At 45.8% G+C, this 19407-nt stretch overlaps 2 protein-coding genes across 3 annotated transcripts; both read right to left on the bottom strand.

Annotated features, from left to right (window-relative positions):
* Nucleotides 1-222: 222 nt before the first annotated feature.
* Nucleotides 223-7924, bottom strand: ube2z (ubiquitin-conjugating enzyme E2Z). Its single transcript, XM_069177301.1, has 7 exons — nucleotides 6961-7924; nucleotides 5823-5895; nucleotides 4631-4818; nucleotides 4438-4549; nucleotides 4196-4308; nucleotides 3926-4016; nucleotides 223-3645 (listed from the first exon to the last, which is right to left on the bottom strand). The coding sequence occupies exons 1-7, from the start codon at nucleotides 7413-7415 to the stop codon at nucleotides 3466-3468; spliced, it is 1212 nt and encodes a 403-aa protein (XP_069033402.1). The 5' UTR covers nucleotides 7416-7924; the 3' UTR covers nucleotides 223-3465.
* A 3689-nt stretch (nucleotides 7925-11613) lies between these two features.
* On the bottom strand, nucleotides 11614-18985 carry atp5mc1 (ATP synthase membrane subunit c locus 1). Of its 2 annotated transcripts, none has more exons than XM_069177314.1 (5): nucleotides 18914-18985; nucleotides 17669-17716; nucleotides 16706-16786; nucleotides 13190-13368; nucleotides 11614-11998 (listed from the first exon to the last, which is right to left on the bottom strand). In XM_069177314.1, the coding sequence occupies exons 2-5, from the start codon at nucleotides 17705-17707 to the stop codon at nucleotides 11884-11886; spliced, it is 414 nt and encodes a 137-aa protein (XP_069033415.1). In that variant the 5' UTR covers nucleotides 17708-17716; nucleotides 18914-18985; the 3' UTR covers nucleotides 11614-11883. The 2 variants fall into 2 exon arrangements, with proteins under 2 accessions (XP_069033415.1, XP_069033416.1); XM_069177315.1 differs by lacking the exon at nucleotides 18914-18985 and adding an exon at nucleotides 18820-18844.
* Between the last annotated feature and the right edge of the window lie 422 nt (nucleotides 18986-19407).

Below are 19407 nucleotides of genomic sequence, written 5' to 3'. Positions count from 1 at the left end.
TACCACTGGAGACCTGGGAATCAGCATGTAGCGGCCCAGACCAATCAATTAATACCGTTACCGTGCAAATAGCTCATGAGAAGGTTGAATAAATATGACAGCAATATCCCGAGACTTGTCCAACATGGAGTGAGTTGAAGGGGACAATATTTCATCGTGTTTGGCCGTGTAGTAAAATCCAACCCTTTTGGGAAGAGGTTAAAAAAGGCAAATGAAAAATGATCTCAAAAGACATTCCAATGAATGCAGGACTTTTTATTTGAAGGCCCAAAATATGCCAAAAGTGAAAGAATAATGACAGATATGTGTCTCCAAGATTAAAAACTAAAACGGTCGCACTGTTTTCAAAAAAGAAAAAGTGTTAAATATTGAATTACAAATGTTGATAACTGGAAAGAGTTACTTAAATATGGAAAGGAGAACAAGAAATGTTTGAAAAGATCTGGGGACCATTCACTGCTTTCATGAAACATTAATATTAACATGATGAAGAGGAGGAAGGCCTGAGCGACACGGTCGATCTAAACTGTCTGAAGGGATGGAATATTTCAATTCAACATGTCCTCGAGTCTGACAAGTCTTTATATATATATATATCTATATATATATTGTTTTTATGTATTTTTGGTTTGTGAGTTTTGGCTGACAAGGCACATGTTTGTTTGTTGTTCTACATTTATAGAAATACGTTTGTTCAAGAAAATGTTCAATATATGTTGTGTTTAAAAAAATAAATAAAAAAAACAGGTGCTGCGCCGAGTCGAAGGGCGAATGCTCGATCTACGCGCCGGGTTGTGACCCAAAGAACGACATCATGGTTACAAATGCAAATAAAAAATAAATTAAAAAAAGAGTATTCTTATGTTTCAGGACTGAACAACACTTTATTTGCAGAACTTCTGTTGAAGACCTGGAGATGATAATTTCTGTCAGTAATGCAGCTTTTTACAGCCACATGAGAACCCTGTTTTAAGCACAACACAACACAACCAACAGGGCGATAATCTCTTCTTCCACTTCGGGAAGTCGGATGCAATTTTGTCAATTACATATATTCTGCTAGAAGCTGCTTTTCATCACCATTATATAACATAAAAGATTAGACAGGAATGCATAAGACATTCCTTTCATATAGTCGGTGACACCGTGAGTCTTCACAGTTTGACTAAATGTACACAGCTGAAGAAAACGGCTTCTCTTCTGTCCACCGACTCCACAGGACGATGGAGGGCAGGGAGGAAACCACACAAGCACGTGTATTAGTCTGACCCATCGTCTCGCTGCACTGGAAAGCTTCTTGAAAAATAAGAGGAAAAGGGCAGCATGATCAAATTATTATCTGTATTTAAACATGTGTTATTAAACTTTTCAAACGACTGAATCCATCCTCAGGTGAAGCTGCTGGTCGGATAGGCCTCGTAACAACACTTCAGATAAAGAGAAGACGCTCGCTTGGCTCAGCCGAAGGTCACATGATCCCGATTAATATGCTCAGAACCACCGGGACTATGGTGCCGGTCCATTTCCTGGCCGGGAGCAGTGACATCCTGCAGTCGTCTCTAGTTGCATATCAACACCTCTAAAGTAAGTCGTACATACTCAAGCAGGTAGTTATGACATGTTACTTCTACGCATTAGTTAAACAAACGATATACAGCGTGGGAATTATTGAGCTTTACAGATGTCGAGACCTTTTAACAGTCAAAGCGAGCCGTCCTCGTTCCTAGCATTTATGCTAAGCTAGTTAGCAGCTTCAGTACAGACCAGAGGAGGTTGGATCTTCATCCTACTCACGTGCTGCATGCACACTGACAGCGTTACATTGGGAACCCTGGCGTTAGTCTCCTCATAGCTCGCGGTCGTAGTACAGCCGTCTGACCAGCAGGGTGAAGACGCTCACGGGACTGTTTCAGCATCAAGTGAACTTTCTCCATAAGTCAGCCCAACGAACACGTTTCTTCTCCACTCTGCTGCCTCCTCTCGTCTCTCTAAAGAAAACTCACTGAGCTGAGACTGAAAATAATGTCAACGAGGTGATTTATTGCCGGATGATCAGAAACTGGGCCAGTGAGAAAGGCTGACCTCATCAGCGCCTAATTTCTGATGATTTAATTGCCTTATTACCTCGTAATTTTCTAATAAGCCCGTCTGCGTCGAGCCAGATGACTACTGATGAGTCAGTCTAATTAATGAGGGTTGATTAAAGGTTTTTTTGTTTATTTTTTTAACAAAAGTTACCAATTCAGCAAAATCTCACTTTTTAGTATTAAACTAAATTATGTAGAAAGCACTACCAAAGACTGTTACTGTTCCCTGCACACATGGAGAGTTTCTGTTGTTCTTCCCACCATTAATTCCCACAGCCTAGGAGGATTTAGTGAAAGCATGGGATGGTTTCACTCGTATCTTGGTTCATCAATCACAAGACCCCAAATAAAGGAAAGGTTTACAGATAAACAACGCACCGCAAGTTACCGTTAGTTTCAGCACAACAATGACAAAACAGCAAAACAAAGGGTATAAAAGTGGATGTCAATGAAACTGACGTTTCTCTAATCGGCTTCTTAACTTGTGAACAGATTCACCATCATTTCATCTGCAGTTACAACTGAAAGCGGAGCTTTTTTTTTCTTCTTTTTTTTTTTTACACAATACACAGGAATCGTTGTATTTAGAAATCCAGAGCTGCTGATGTTTTTCTGTGGCTTGGTTGTCGAGGCAGAAGAGGAGTGACCGGAGGAGACAAGGCACATGACCTGCAGAGCCTCGGCGGACAGTCACTTCCTCCAAGTACCGTCCATTGTTGAAAGGTCCATCTTTCCTTCCTCCCCACTCCAAAAAAAAAAAAAGAAAAAGAGGATGAACGCCATCATCTCCCACCACCTGCTCCAGTAACGTCCTAAACCTGCCTCGAGCTCCTCCCCTCAGATGTCCCGCTGTGTCTCTTTGGGAAAAGAGTCCGACACGTGTTGGAGCTTGTGGATCAAAGTGGGACAACTTGGAATGCTGCATTCAACCTCCTTCTTCTCCTACAAAATATTTAAAGGTTCAAGCTGTGAAAACGAACCTTTCATATTGACAAGCAACGCCGGCTGGTTCATCTCGAGATAGATCCGGCTTCTGGGCCGCTGAGTCATCAAAATGGTATCTGGTGAGCAACAGAGGCAGCACAAATGCACCACTATGGGTCCAATCTGACAGCATTGGACTGGAAGATGCTGGTATTTTTTTTATTTTTTTCCTGTTGAGGAGAGCACGACCACCTCTTCCTCCTCCCTCTGCTAAATCCACACCACAGAAACTTAACTCCACTCCCCAACACTGGTCTCGCTTTGCCTCATAAAGCCTTTAAATGTAACATCACGTTCTCTCCTGCGATGTTGTTCCTCCACTGCAAACAAAACCAAAGAAACCGCGCCGTTTGTCTGGAGTACCCGGCTGGGAGTCCAGCAGCGTGGTGGGGGCTCAGGGCTGGGAGCTGCCCTGACTGTCCGGGTCCGTCCCCGAGGAGCTGGTGTCCGAGTCGGAGTCGTCGTCGTGAACGTCCTCCGCCAGGGTTTTCTCACGTACTCGCCTGTGGGTGGCGCCGAGGCGAGCCAGCAGGCCCTGGTAGTCGAAGCGACCGCGCTTCTCACCAAACGGGTCCTGGAGGGGGGCGGAGTCGGGCGGAGGGGGAAGGACAAAGACAGAGAGGTGAGCTCAGTCGGACGAAGAGGAACGGAGCACGTAGTTTCTAAATGATGAACCACTATGAAACGCCCTCAAATCAGAATCCCAAGTTCGACTACCGACCGGCTGGGCCTTTAGTGAATGTCATCCCCCAACGCTCCCCCCGCCCCCTGCGCAGTCCAATAAAGGCAAAAGTACCCAAAAACAATCGAATAAATAAACAAGAAAGCAAATAAATAAATAAAAATACAGTCACCTGCATGTTCTGTCCCTGCAGATGCAGCCTCTCTTTGCAGACTCCCTCGTAGAAGTCATAATATTCTAAGAAGGACTTTTCCATCACACTCCTACACACACACACACACACATGCACACACACACACACACACACACACACACACACACACACACACACACACACACACACACACACACACAATCAGTTAATAGGCAGAAATAAGAAAATGGGGTGAATGAAAGTTCGAGGGAGGGAAAGTGAGGATGATTTGAGGCATCGGTTTCTCACCACAGAGCTTCAGGACAGGGAACTTTGCCCTCCAGCATGTCGCAGACAGCAACCCTCATCGTCTCGTGGCGGATACACTCGTTGTAATTCTTACCGTCGCCCGGGTGACGCTCCTAAGAGAAACACAACAGAGATGAACATCTCATAGAAACCAATTCAAGTATGAAAAACAAGGAGCAAACAGACAGTCTGACATGTTGGTATCAGAGTCAGATTAAAAACACTAAATATAAAACAGGTACCTGTTCAAAGCCAGGTTCGTTGTGATAGGGATTCTCCGTCATCAGCGACTGGATGGAGATGAGGACAGAGGAGATGCTCTGAGCTGGACTCCACGCCGGGCCGGTCCACGTCCTACACACACATTACACTCGTCCTTAACGGAGTCCACGGGAGAGAAAGAAAACGGGCGAAAAGGTAAAACCCCCGACTTACCCCAGGATGCTGAGGCACACCTTGCCGTTGCGGTAGAAGTTGGGGTTGAAGCGGACGGTGTTGTGTCCCGTGGTGATGAGCTTCACCCGCGGCGGGTGGATAGGGTAGTCGGGGGGGCAGCGGAACAAAAAGAGGAAGAAGCCGCCCTCGTACGGTGTGTCGAACGGCCCTGTGATCAGGGCGTGGATCTGAAAGGGGGGGGGGGGGGGGTTAACAGATGAGTGGAGGGAGAAAATCTGACCACAAAAAACACTCACAACATCCTCATGAAAAAGTTGTTGTGAGGAAAACGTGGATAAATGAGACGAAGATCAGGTTTCAGAGATTCTTCCCTGGTGGCTAACGGAGATTTCCAGCATGGTGCCGACTCGTTAAACTAGAAACCTCTACTGAGGTTTACACACACAAACCAGGAATATAAAGTCATATAAAATATAAAGATTAGAACTTATTTTTTTTCCCTTTTCTTCCAAAAATTTGCTAAATTTGTCCCAAAGTTGATCCAGATTGTCTGAAGCATTACATTTACATTACATCCATATTGTTGGTGATAATATCAGTTGTGTGTTCAAAACTATAGTAAGCATTAGGGACGGGTTATGACTTTCAAAAAGTCATTAAAATATATTCAGACTAGAGATGGGATGTGATTTTCTAATATTTGAATAACCACTTTAATATATTTGTGACTATCGTTCTTCCTTATTTCCCGTTTTTAGTGGGGCTGCTGCTGATTGGCCTAAAATCTGTCTGCCAGCCGCCACTCAACGACTTCAGGAGAAGAAGAGCACTTTGCAGCGTTGCAGCTGAAACTGTAACACAGAGATTAGAGATGAGACTGAACGGTGTGAAGAGCAGAAACATGCAAAGACGACGACAGCCGTCAAAAAGTTCTGAGTGGATCCTTCGACACATAAATGAAGACGATCAAACTCTGCAGGTAAAACCAGCACACGAGGCAGAAAGGCTTTTCTTTCTTTCTTTCTTTTTTTTCCTCAATACAAGTTTATTTTTCTATATTTTTGACACTGCTCATATGTTTCCCCTGGTCATTACTGTGCACAGATGTACTGTATGTGCTTCATTTCCACCACCACGACTCTATCTGAGGGGAAGCACTCATATCGGTAAGCATGTAAAATCTCATCCGGGACACATTAAATATGAAGCGTGAACGGGGTCAGTGTTTTACCTTGGTCATGTCCTGAGGATCAGGGACGACAAACATCCCTGGAGGAGGTTCCTTGTAGATGGACATGATGTCCCTATAGAGAGAGAGGGGGGGGGGGGGATGACATCATCATTACAAGTCATAATATAAAAATATACTATTATGATATTAAAAATGATATCGATGTTGTTGTGAATGATACAGATGTCCTCGTAGAGCTTCCAGAAGTATTTATCCCGAACGCAGCAAAAAAACAGGGACTATTTCTTTGGTGGAAAGTAAATCCAATCAAAGGATTTTCTTTAGTAATCGTATCCCTTCATACTTTTTTTGAAATGTTGACTTTTAATGGAATTGCATTAATCTCAACTGTAGGATATGGCAGTAAAAAAATCCCAGCAGCAGATTAATATAAAAAATATTACAAGGGGAGTGAAATCATGTCTTTTGGTAGTTTGGGTAAAATGACCGTTGAATAACTTTTATCCGAGTTTAATGAGGAAGTGAGATAACTGTTAAAAACCTCCGCCAAGGCCCAACTCAAATCAACTCTCCCTCCATAACAACAGTTGTTGTATGAAGTCTAAAAAAAGTTGATGTTTCCCAAAGGTTTGCTGGTACTCATTAATGTGGATTAAATTATTACATTTACAGGATGGCCTGTTTCGTCACATTCACCACCATCTACTGGATTTTTACCATGTAGGACATTTAGTAGGCCAAATGTACCAGAGTTAATCAAAATTAAAAATAATTTGTGGATTATTACTATATAGTAATAATAATATATATTATAATTTGTCAGATCTGAACCAGATATGATGGGTTCTTAGCTCATACTGCACCACTTCCACTAACTTTCAGGAAAATGCAGCAGGAAGTTTTATTTTCCTCCTGAAAGAAACAAACTGCAGCAAAAACAAAACCTGGTTTGAAGAGGTGACACTGATGTGATCCAGCTGTAGAGGTGATCCCAACATCTTTACATTCAGGATGTAATCTGCCTACTTCTGTTTGAATGACTGAAAACGTGTCCTGATGTTTCTTAATATTTGTTCATCTGTGTTCCCAGAAATGGCAGAACGCTTTCACTTTCGATATAACTCATTTGTTTGGGATTTTGGGCCTTTGGTTGACAGAATAAATGGACGTGATGTACCTCTTTATCCTCAGGATGCACTGCTGGGAAGCCTTCTCGCTGTCCCAGTCCGTGCTGAGAGTCGGGTCCCAGGAAGTAGCGTGGATTTGGGACAGGAGACCCGCTCCTGCCACCCCCGCCACCCCGAGCCCAACACCGGAGAGAGGCGACGACGCGTGCACGGTCGGAGACACGGCCACGACGGGCAGCGAGGAGCCGGGAGCGAAGGTGTTCCCGAAGCCGACAGGGGAAGCGGTGACCGCGGCCATCGGGGCCACCGCGGCGGCTAGGCCACCCTGCGCGGCGGCGGCGGGAGAAGGAGAGGCCGGGTTGGAGCTGGAGAGAGCAACGCTGGCTGCCGGGTGTCCCCCCGGCAGAGAGTGAGCCAAAGTCGGCAGGAGCGGGGCTGCGCTGCCCTGTCCGGTGACGCCTAAGCCAAGGGCACCTCCGCTGGACTCTCCGGAGCTGTCCGCCATGGCGAGCTCAGCAGGCTAGCGTGTTACCTAATGGAGGATGCTAACTGTTAGCAGCATTGACGGCCGAGTAGGAAGTTACTGCTGGTTGAGCCGGGACCAGAGAGCGGGCGAGCCGGGACCAGAGAGCGGGCGAGCCGGGACCAGAGAGCGGGCGAGCCGGGACCAGAGAGCGGGCGAGCCGGGATCAGAGAGCGGGCGAGCCGGCCTGAGAGGCCGCGAAACAGCGCACTTCTTCCCACGACATGGTGGCTATCTGTCGTTAGCTTCGCGGTCCTCCCCCCGGGCCTCCAGAAGTATCCGGACTTCAGCACCGTCACGAAGCCGCCTGGTTCCGGCTTCTCTCTCGGCTCCCCGCCCGGAGAAACGTCGCTTTAAAGGAGTCTGCTGTCTGAGTTGGACTTTTTGCGCCGACCTCGTCGCCACTATCGTAATTCTCTCTCTGCAACTTCTGGATCTGATTTCGCTCTAGTTCGGCCCCCGGAAATGAAACACGGGACATCCGGTGAAGACTTTCAAAGTAAAATTCTAGTAGTCCTACGCGTACTAATATGGGGGGATTATTTAATTATTTAGCCTTTTTGTGGGGAAAACATGTGATGAGAGTAAATGTATTATTTTCTGGAAAAGCAGAAATCGCCCAGATAAAATGCCCTGCTCCTGGATCTGTAGGTCCTGGGGGACAAACATGATTCCTTCTTAGAGCCAACCAACTTTCTGGCACTAGAGCTGGTATTTTACAGAGAAACGATCCCTCTTCGTCATCTGTCACTCATCCTGTGAAATCTTTTACAAACATGTAAGCCAACAACTGTACTCATAAATCTGTCGTTTTTGTTTGGGTCGTCACAAATGAAATGTTCACACTTAAACAAACAATAATAATTTGTGATATGTGCTTAAGTCTGCACCACATTTCATCGCTCCTTTCTCTGCACGCTGTCGACCACAGTGGCTTCACTCTGGTTGAGGTTTGTTTAGAGCATCACAACATTTCATTCATGTTTATTTACAAGCTATAGGACAAAAAAAGAAAAAAGAAATGGTCATAATTTAATTTGTCCTGCATTGAGACACTTACTGCAATATAAAAGTGCACAAGGCTTCGATCCTGTTGTAGTTTTAGAATAAAGTTTTCGACAAAATTCAGTTTCCCAATAAGTGCGAGCAAAATAGAATAAGGTGCTTGTTTTAGTGAGTTCCTCTCAGCTGAAACTTCTACAAGTAATTGTTTAGATTAACTTTTAGCTTCCACAATATGAGCTCACAGTGTCTGACGTCGTTCACACTGCCTCTGGTTTAAGGTTCTTTTTTTTACCTTCACTGCAGTCAGCTGTGATCAACATGCTGTAATTTGTTTGGTGAATCAAAACATTTCACTCTTGATTCAAGTTGTATTGAAGAACTTTGAATAAAGGTTTGGAAGTGTTGGAAAGTTTACATTTACATCGTAGGACTTTAATTACCCAGTTTAAAACATGAGTTAGACAATAATGAAATTGAATAAGTTACATTAAAATAGTTCCAGTAAAAATAGCAGTAAAAAATATAAATATAAAATGCACAGTACATACAGTACAGTCTATATCTATATATATTATATACAAACAACCAAGAAACACAGTCAACAGTGTTATTGTTATGTGATGGATTTTGCCAGAGGTGAGTTATTGTACAGACTTATTGCGGTGGGCAGGAATAATCTCCTGTATCAGGAATGATCTCCTGTATCAGGAATGATCTCCTGTATCAGGAATGATCTCCTGTATCTGGAATGATCTCCTGTATCAGGAATGATCTCCTCTATCAGGAATGATCTCCTGTATCAGGAATGATCTCCTGTATCTGGAATGATCTCCTGTATCAGGAATGATCTCCTCTATCAGGAATGATCTCCTGTATCTGGAATGATCTCCTGTGTCAGGAATGATCTCCTGTATCAGGAACGATCTCCTCTATCAGGAATGATCTCCTGTATCAGGAATGATCTCCTGTATCTGGAATGATCTCCTGTATCAGGAATGATCTCCTCTATCAGGAATGATCTCCTGTATCAGGAATGATCTCCTGTATCTGGAACGATCTCCTCTATCAGGAATGATCTCCTGTATCTGGAATGATCTCCTGTGTCAGGAATGATCTCCTGTATCAGGAATGATCTCCTGTATCAGGAATGATCTCCTGTATCAGGAACGATCTCCTCTATCAGGAATGATCTCCTGTATCAGGAATGATCTCCTGTATCAGGAATGATCTCCTGTATCTGGAACGATCTCCTCTATCAGGAATGATCTCCTGTATCAGGAATGATCTCCTGTATCTGGAACGATCTCCTCTATCAGGAATGATCTCCTGTATCTGGAATGATCTCCTGTGTCAGGAATGATCTCCTGTATCAGGAATGATCTCCTGTATCAGGAATGATATCCTGTATCTGGAATGATCTGCTGTATCAGGAATGATCTCCTGTATCTGGAATGATCTCCTGTATCAGGAATGATCTCCTCTATCTGGAATGATCTCCTGTATCTGGAATGATCTCCTGTATCTGGAATGATCTCCTCTATCAGGAATGATCTCCTGTATCTGGAATGATCTCCTGTGTCAGGAATGATCTCCTCTATCAGGAATGATCTCCTGTATCTGGAATGATCTCCTGTGTCAGGAATGATCTCCTCTATCTGGAATGATCTCCTGTATCAGGAATGATCTCCTGTGTCAGGAATGATCTCCTGTATCAGGAATGATCTCCTGTGTCAGGAATGATCTCCTGTATCTGGAATGATCTCCTCTATCAGGAATGATCTCCTGTATCTGGAATGATCTCCTGTGTCAGGAATGATCTCCTCTATCTGGAATGATCTCCTGTATCAGGAATGATCTCCTGTATCAGGAATGATCTCCTGTATCTGTCCTTGTGACAGCAGCTGGAGGAGTCTTTTGGAGAACGTCCTCCTCTGTCCCTGCAGCAGGTGGAGAGGGTGGTCAGGATTATCCAATATGGATAATAGTTTGTTCCCTGGATCGCAGAACTTTTCTAGCTCGGCTGTTTAACAGGCAGCGATGGGGACGATTCTCTGACCAGAAGTGGTCTGCAGCATGTTCACGTCACACTTTTGGTATCGGCTTAGCTCGATGGGACCCTGAAGGAGGTGGTGGAAAAAAGTGTCAGATCAAACTCCACGGACAATAGAAAACCAAAAAATAAACAGAGTAGAGCCGAGCCCATACTGCCAATGGAGAAGTGGTTCTACAAATCTGGAGGTGTATTTTAAGATAAAGAATGTTTAAGCTCAGTTAGGAGCTCTGGAAACATCTCGTTAGGACTCTCAGCTCGGGAGGATTTATGAAACTTCTTAGAGCAACTCTGAAAGGAGATACGCTTATCTTAGTGAGGAAGTGTGGTCGACCCGTTGCTAGGTGACATCCAAAGGAGGCACTCCTGGTGATAAAAGAATGGACACTGGCCTCCAGTGGAACATAAATGAACTGCGTCCCAATATGACACGAAGCACTGCGAAGGTTTGTGTGACCGCTCTCCTGATGAAAGCTGAGACATCACTGCTGCAGTCACATTTTAACCGCTGCAGAATATCTTCATGCTGCAGAATATCTTCATGCTGCGATCACTTTCATTTCTGGTGTTTATAGTGTTGAGCTGGAGAAGTGAGATCGACCACAAACATTCCTGCACGATATAATCTGGAGCATTTCATCACCTCAGTCAGCATCTGAAGAATATTTCTCTCCATCTCTTCTGCTTAGGAAATATATATTTTTCCCTTAAAGGCCAAGATGCTTTGAAGATAACTTTTCTTTACAAGGATCTACTCTGAACTTTCAGTGGAAATTCTTGGATATCGTCACAATTTTACATTTAGTCGTAGGAATCCGACAGCAGCCTGGCCTGTTGATATTAACGCTCGCTCAGCAGTCTGAAGATCGGACCAGTGATCAGTAGGCGTGATGAAGAGCAAATGACACTGAAGACATCTGTGTTTTTCTAAACGTCGTTTTGCTGCAGGTGGTGGTCGAAGTCGATAAAGACTGCGTCAACAGATCCAGAAATACCCCGAGATCTGAGCCCGGAGGACGTGAACAGACCGACAGCGTCTGGGACCACCAGGCTACTCGCACACTACTTTCTGTATGCAACAGTCCACATTCCTGGCAACAACACAGAGGAAGAACGCAGACTGGGTTTAGTTATCCCAACCATTTATTTTGGACAGATTTCAACCCAAGTGAGGTTTTACATAAAACATCAGACAAACAAAAATAAGTGTAGGAACATAAAAATGTAGGATTGTAGCTGTAAATATCTTTCCTTTAATATTTTTGTTCTGTTGATTGGAATGGGCTATCAGCTCGTTCAGAGTTCCTGTTCTGGAAACTCCTCCTCGGGATGGGAGGAGGGGAGGAGAGAAAGGAGGGGCGTCGGTGGGGGGGAGGTGTGGGTGTGTGTCCAGGTTTACATGGCGAACAGGATGAGGAACGCCACCATCAAACAGAACAGACCCATAGCCTCAGACAGAGCAAAGCCCAGGATGGCATAGGAGAAGAGCTGCTGCTTCAGGGAGGGGTTCCTGTGGAGGAAACCGGTTCAGACAATCAATCACATGCTTTACTTTGTGATCACTGGCTAGAAGATTTCATTATTGAGGCTTCAGTAAGAAGTACAGACAATTAAGCACTTTCAAATCCTTATTTTTTTTTAAATTGAAAAGGAAAGTTGAGCCTTTTTTCTTTGCTGCTCTGAAAACAGAATGAACAGAGACTTTAAGAATCAATGAAATGTGGATTTTGTGACCGTGGACCTCCAACGTGAGCGGATGGTGACGTGGCGGCAACACGACATGCAACAGAGGGGAAAAGATGTTTTCAAGAAAACTGGAGTGTGAACGGTGACGTGTTGAAAACCCCCCAAAAAAACCATTCTGCTGCACTTTGAGTGTCGCATCAGTTTGAGTGACACCTTTGTGTCTCAATAGTTCGGATTCTCCTTTGATCCCGTCGGGCCACATCTGTGACGGTAAGCTTCTCCAAAGCTCTTCTGGTATCAGCTCCAAAAGACCCATCAGATAACTGATGAATGTGGTCATAAACAAAATGCCATCATTTAAAGCACTTTCACAGTTCAACATAACTCTGCTCTCGATGAGGACATCAACATGATGTCTGTACAGTCAACACGTAGCTGCAGACAGAAACCGATTCACTGGGTCTGATATAAAGACGAGGAACCCGGTTGAAACCGCAAACAAAGCTCCGCCCCCAGAGGAAGTCTGCTTAGATACAAACAGGAAGTCACCTGTCCCTGCCAAGAAATAACTTTATTCTTTTAAATGTGAGCGTACAAGTTGGTCATCTGTTCACTGGTATTCATGTTCAGTTCCTGTAACGGTAATCTGAACTGCTCAGCAGCTACAAATGACTGGCAGATGAACCGTGTGGCCGTCGGCTGGCTCACCTGAAGACAGACTGAAGTTTAACTACAGAACACTTTACTCACTTAATACTTAAACATGATCATGTTGTTTAACTTTAGTTTGTCAATTCATATGCAAAATGAATTAATGCGCTCACAAATGACACCTGCTGAGTTTCACTGCGGTCTGCATGAAGGTGAGTTCAGTCATTGATTCAGTGAAGTCACTAAACATCAACAATTATTTGTTCAAACATCTCTAAGACTAACAAGGAACTTTGATGCTCATTATTTTCTCTCTCTCTCATCCTCTTTTAAAAGGAAGGTGTCTGAAGTGTAGAAATGTTACCTGGCGTAGCCGATGATGAGGCTGCCGAACACGGTTCCAATTCCAGCTCCTGATCCGGCCACGCCCACTGTGGCGGCACCGGCACCAATGAACTTGGCGGCGGTGTCGATGTCCCGGGAAACGGTGCTGGTCTGGAAGGAGCGGGTCAGGACTGCAGACTGGCTGACGGGCAGCAGGGCCTGAGAGAGGAGAAAGATGAACATGCAACATTCAGCAGCTCATCCTGAATATTTACCACAACAACCGTACCGAGGGCATCGGTCTAAAGTTAGTCCTACGTAGCCAGACCCACCTCCACGGCGCTGGACTGATTTCTGGCTGCACATCTCATTCTAGTAGGGAATTTAAATTAATCAATAGTTAAGAACCACAGGAGGCTGCCGAGGACAATCGTGTCGGACCCCGACGGCTGAATCCCTTTAAAAGACGAAGAACCGAGCCGGCACGTCTTCATCAAAACGCCATTTTCAGTGTGTAGGTTGGTGCTTGTGGTGAGACGCATCATAATATAATACCGGCATAATTTATCATTATAAAAAGCAGTATCCAAATGGTTGAGGTAAACGTGTCATATTGACACAACATAACCAAGACATGCTTGGAGGCTGTATCGTACAGGGTTCATCTCAGTGGGAGCAGACGGTCACATTTCTATGCATTATATATTTCTACATATTGTATATTTCTCAGACTGTTTTGTCACTTTTGCAACTGACTGAGTTTCTTAAAAAAAAAAAAGAAGCAACATTTCTAGTCATTAGTGCAAGTTACTACACTGCTCAAAAAAATAAAGGGAACACTTAAACAACACATCCTAGATCTCAATGAATGAAATCTTCCAGTTCAAATCTTGATTCATTACATAGTGGAATGTGTTGAGAACAAAATAACATCAGAATGATCAATGGAAATCAGAATCATTATCCATGGAGGTCTGGATTCAGAATCATACTCCAAATAAAAGTGGACAAATCAGATCACAGGCTGATCCAACTTCTGTGGAGATTCCTGAAGACAAGTCCAAATGAGTCTCAGTAGTGTGTGTGTCCTCCACGTGCCTGTATCACTCCCTACAACGCCTGGGCATGCTCCTGATGAGACCACGGATGTTCTCCTGAGGGATCTCCTCCCAGACCCGGATCAAAGCATCGGTCCGCTCCCGGACAGTCTGCGGTGGACGTGGCGTCGGCGGACGGAACGAGACGCGATGTCCCGGATGTGCTGGACTGGATTCGGGTCTGGGGGACGGGCGGGGCCGGTCCGTAGCATCGATGCCTTCATCGTACAGGAACTGCTGACACACTCCAGCCACACGAGGCCGAGCATTGTCCTGCATCAGAAGAACCCAGGACCCGCTGCACCAGCAGATGGTCTTCAACGGGTCTGAGGATCTCATCCCGGGACCTAATGGCAGTCAGGGTACCTCTGGCTAGCACACGGAGGGCTGCGCTGCCCTCCGAAGAAACGCCTCCCCAGACCGTCGCTGACCCGCCGCCGACCCGGTCCCGCTGGAGGATGTTGCAGGCAGCAGAACGTTCTCCACGGCGTCTCCAGACTCCGTCACGTCTGTCACGTGTGATCAGTGTGAACCTGCTCTCGTCCGTGAAGACCGCAGGACGCCGACGGAGAAGCTGCCGATCTCGGTGTTCTCCGGTAAAGTCCGGTCGCCCCGCACGGTGTTGGGCTGTGAGCACAGACCCCACTTGTGGACGTCGGGTCCTCGTACCGCCCTCATGGAGTCTGTTTCTGACAGTTTGAGCAGAAACATGCACATTAGTGGCCTGCTGGAGGTCATTTTGTAGGGCTCTGGCAGCGCTCCTCCTGCTCCTCCTTGCACAAAGGAGCAGATAGCGGTCCCGCTGCCGGGTTGTTGTTCTCCTACGTCCCCCTCCACGTCTCCCGGCCCGTCTCCCGGTATGTCCTCCGTCCTCTTGACACTGTGCTGACAGACACAGCAAACCTTCTTGCCACAGTGTACATTGATGTGCCATCCTGGATGAGCTGCACTACCTGAACAACTTCTGTGGGTTGGAGACACCTCATGCTCCCTCTAGTGGTGAGGACACTGGCAAAATGCAAAAGGGACCAACAATCATCCAGAAAGGACGAGGACAGAGAAACGGTCTGTGGTCACCACCTGCAGAACCGTTCCTTTATAGGGTTGTCTTGATAATTGCCTCATTTCCACCTGTTTGTTCCATTTGTACAACAGCAGGTGAAACTGATCCTCAATCAGTGTTGATCCTAACTGGACACGTTGATTTCACAGAAGTGGGATTGATTGGAGTTACATTGAGTTGTTTAAGTGTTCCCGTTATTTTTTGGAGCAGTGTGTTTGTAATCACTTCCACATGATAAGCACACTGTAGTGGTAGTGTAGGGTAGTGGTTGGATTAATTTTTTTAAATTTAATTTTATTTCACTTTCTTAATCCCAGAGGGGAAATTTCTTCGCTACAGCAGGGGGGCTCTCAGGGGGGAGCTGCTGCAGCAGGCTGCCACTAGCGCGGCGCCAGGTAACCTGACCTGAGGTGCATGTTTTTGGAAAAACAAAATCTATTTACTTCTTGGTATGCAAACTAAGTCATACTTAGTCAAATCATAATATTCATCTTTCATTTAGGGTGGCTCGATATAGCACGAATATAAATATCACAATATCTGACATAATACCTCGATACCACAACTACATTGTCAGGATGCCTGATGGTGCCTTCATGAAATATTTACACAGATCAATAATCATCAGTGATGTGGATGTTTGTCAGTCTGGGATGTTCACAGAAGGACATCAGCCTTTAAAACCAGGAAAGACAACAATTATACCAGATCACAAAACTATGATAACCAAACAGGGCTGAAAATAAGCTGCAACTTCTCTTCAAACCAGCAGGTGATGTGACCGCTTTAAAGCTTTACTTACATTTGTAGCCTTCAGACACTTGAACTACGAAGCAGCTTCAACATGCAGGATATCTCACAAACGCAGGAAGATCGGACTAATTACATGTGCATTTGATTTAATTCATGTATTCTCATGATGTCTGACTGTTTTAGTTTTATCATTTCACATGATAAAACATGGAGCAAATAAGAAATATAAAAACAATTTAAAGCTGTAAATTGGCTTCCTGTCAGACATATAACAAGTACGAGGCTTCAGAGCTTCAGTCAGTCTGTTGGAGGAGGACGTCAGTAACAACAGACAGGAGGTCTGTCGGTCTCTGAACACCCTGACCTCCGCGGTGATGACATTTTCTGAGAGAATCGATTGGTCTGTAGACGGTACTTTCTGAACATAACCAGCTCTGGACCACGTTAGCTCTGCAGCATCAGTTTCCATGGTGATTTATCCCGTAAGAAGTGAACCAGCTTCGTAGTACAAAAGAAACCTCTGCGTTAAACCTGCAGCTCCCTCTGACTGCTTGGCCGTTCAGGCTTCAGGTTAAATGCACCGACATGTTCTCCAAGTATTCAGACGTGTTGGTTCGAGGTGACTGAAAGGAAAAGCACTGACCTGCTGCTCCAATGTGGCTTCAGGTCTGTTAAAGAGGGAGACGGAGACTGGCCGGGCGAGGACTCTGGACCCTCCACGCAGCTACAGACACACAAGCACATCAAACACTTTCACATCATGGCATCTCATTCGTGTTCTTTCAAACACCAAGAAAAGACAATAGCTACAACATGTTGGAGAAGATTGAAGTCGGAGAACATCGATACCAAAATAAACTGAAAACATCTGAAAAATCATCAATGCAAAATATTTCAGATAAAAAAAATAAAAAGACAAGCGACCAACATTTATGACTGCAGCATTCTGACCTTTTAACCCATTTTCATAATATCTCATTATATCCACTGAGTTCTGCTGAACAGGGTATTCAATGAAAACCTTTTCCAGACCTACATGTGACTTTGGGCAATGACTCCTCCATTCATTAGTACATGCTGCAGTTTAAGATTCCCACAAACGTTAAAGTATCTAATAAAGGAAAAAAACTCTAATTTAACCGAAGTATACTAGTTTTGTTTTCTCCCTTAAATCAAGTCGTGTATGATGTCAGAAGGAAACAGGAAGTGTTTGTCTGTTACTGAAATGCATTGTCCTGCTGAACAGTGACAGCTGCAAGAAGAAGCCTTCGTCCACCACGTCGCCTCCATGACCGAGATGCCCAACATGCTGCAGGTCAGCTGACATGGAAAGACCTCCAACTGCGCAACTGTCACAAAGTGCACGGCCCAAACACGACTGTCATTCACCGACGACGGCAGCAGCTGTTCAGAATAAGGATGCTGACCGAGGACCTAAAACCTTTCTTTCACTGAAGTACATCCTAAAGAGAATAACTGCACTACAGTTCAAAACTCTACAATTAGCAGCTGCTGGTCATTTAAGAGTTTAAACAACACTCAGCAATCACACATGTACATCTCTAAACACAATTAGAGGAAAAAAGAAGCGGTGAAGCCGACGTACCACAGCGGGAGAAGTGACAAACTTGGCGCAGGCATACATGGTTGGAACCTGGAGACAGAAGAGATGACATGATGTTAGTGTTCTCATGCAGGAGACTTCTGGGTGATCAGGCAGCCCTGTGGAGGTGTTACGGAGCAGACATCCATTTACTGCAGAGACAAAACACCACAGTGGACGTGTACTGGAGGTCCACGGGCTCATGGAGGTCCACGGGCTCACGGTACTGGAGGTCCACGGGCTCATGGAGGTCCACGGGCTCACGGTACTGGAGGTCCACGGGCTCATGGAGGTCCACGGGCTCACGGTACTGGAGGTCACCCTCAGCACCAAGCGGGCTGAGCAGAGACTCTCTGCCGTGGGGGGGTTCAGCCAAGAGGCTAATCCAATTGTAGTGACTGCTGGCAGGATGATGTGCAGATAAAAGCTCAACATGGACTCCTGCTGCAGGAGGCTCGACACCTCCTCTCAGAGACGCCATTAGCGGAGAGCTGGAGGACACTCCCGCCAACAGGAGCCCTCTCGTCCAAGATACGAGAATATCCACAATGTATGAAAAGGGACTTGAAGTGTCGGAGGGCCGGTGGGTCGTTAACACGGCGGTCAGCTGCTCGGACCCGAGCTGGACTCGGTTGTCCTCGCGGGAGCAGCGGAGGGAAGCTAAGTTGCTATGCTAACCGGTCCGCAGACGTGAAGGTCAAAAACGAGCCCGAGACGAGCACGTGTGTCCCGGAGGGAGCTCGGTGCTCGAGACACCGGAGCAACGATGACACGGGCGACGTGCGCCGCCGGTGACCGGCAGCAGTGCTCGTGCAAGCGGGGGACTAATTTCACCGCGGGAGGCCCCGTCAGACATTTTAAATCCTGCCGTCTGTCAGAGCTGCTCAGCGGCCCGGTGCCCGGCAGACAACCGGAGCAGCTCCACCAACAACCACGTCACCGAGTCCTCCACCAACAACCACGTCACCGAGTCCTCCACCAACAACCACGTCACCGAGTCCTCCACCAACAACCACGTCACCGAGTCCTCCACCAACAACCACGTCACTGAATGGACGACGAAACTCGCTGGGAAGCAAATGTTAGCAATGCCAGCTAGCTCCTACAAGCGTGTCCTGACGGAGACACGGAGACATTTAAAGAGACAACAGCACCTGAAGTGGGACCAGACCGGGACCAGACCTGGACCAGACCTGGACCAGACCGGGACCAGACCGGGATGAAGGGTGAGAGACTCGCGGGTATTACCGGTGTGTGAAGGTCCGTACGAAGCTGCAGTCAGTGAATGAGCAGCAGTCTGTCACCTTGTCATTTATAAGCTCAGCGTCTTCGTCCTAAACGCCCATTGGTCGGGGAGAAGCCTCCTTTACTTATAATTGGCCCATCGCCATTTTACTTCCGCCCCTCTAGCCTATCGGAAACAGCTTTATTGAACTACAATGCAGTTGACTGGCCCGACCTTTTATGAAGGCGGGACTAAAGGAACGTTCATTAATTTCATTGGACAGGACGCCGGCACGTCAAGCTGACGAGGCGCGACCTTTCAAAGCACATCCAGTGTCCTATGCACCTATTGGTTAGTAGGCGGGAAGTCCCGCCTACAGGAAAATATCTACTCTGACACATTTTTATTGAAATTAATCTGGATAAGATCATATCTTATACTGTCACAATTTAAATTGTGTTACACTGAATAATGCATACACACAGTCCTCAACCCGTAGCAACACGTAAAGTTAGTC

The sequence above is a fragment of the Embiotoca jacksoni genome, unplaced genomic scaffold (assembly GCF_022577435.1).
Source record: "Embiotoca jacksoni isolate LCO1_2020_lvr unplaced genomic scaffold, fEmbJac1.0.p SCAF_71, whole genome shotgun sequence".
Lineage (NCBI taxonomy): Eukaryota > Metazoa > Chordata > Actinopteri > Embiotocidae > Embiotoca > Embiotoca jacksoni.
The sequence above is the reverse complement of the archived record's forward strand: the minus strand, read 5'-3'. Positions and strand labels throughout refer to the sequence as shown.

Excerpts from the sequence above, each read along its gene's own strand:
- ube2z (XM_069177301.1), bottom strand. The coding sequence starts at position 7,415 with ATGGCGGACAGCTCCGGAGAGTCCAGCGGAGGTGCCCTTGGCTTAGGC. Across the intron at positions 4,550-4,630 it reads GTGTGCCTCAGCATCCTGGG|GACGTGGACCGGCCCGGCGT; the intron begins GTAAGTCGGGGG and ends ATGTGTGTGTAG. Across the intron at positions 4,017-4,195 it reads CCCTGTCCTGAAGCTCTGTG|GAGTGTGATGGAAAAGTCCT; the intron begins GTGAGAAACCGA and ends GTGTGTGTGTAG.
- atp5mc1 (XM_069177314.1), bottom strand. The coding sequence starts at position 17,707 with ATGTATGCCTGCGCCAAGTTTGTCACTTCTCCCGCTGTG. Across the intron at positions 16,787-17,668 it reads TTGTCACTTCTCCCGCTGTG|CTGCGTGGAGGGTCCAGAGT; the intron begins GTACGTCGGCTT and ends GTGTGTCTGTAG. Across the intron at positions 13,369-16,705 it reads AAGCCACATTGGAGCAGCAG|GCCCTGCTGCCCGTCAGCCA; the intron begins GTCAGTGCTTTT and ends CTCCTCTCTCAG.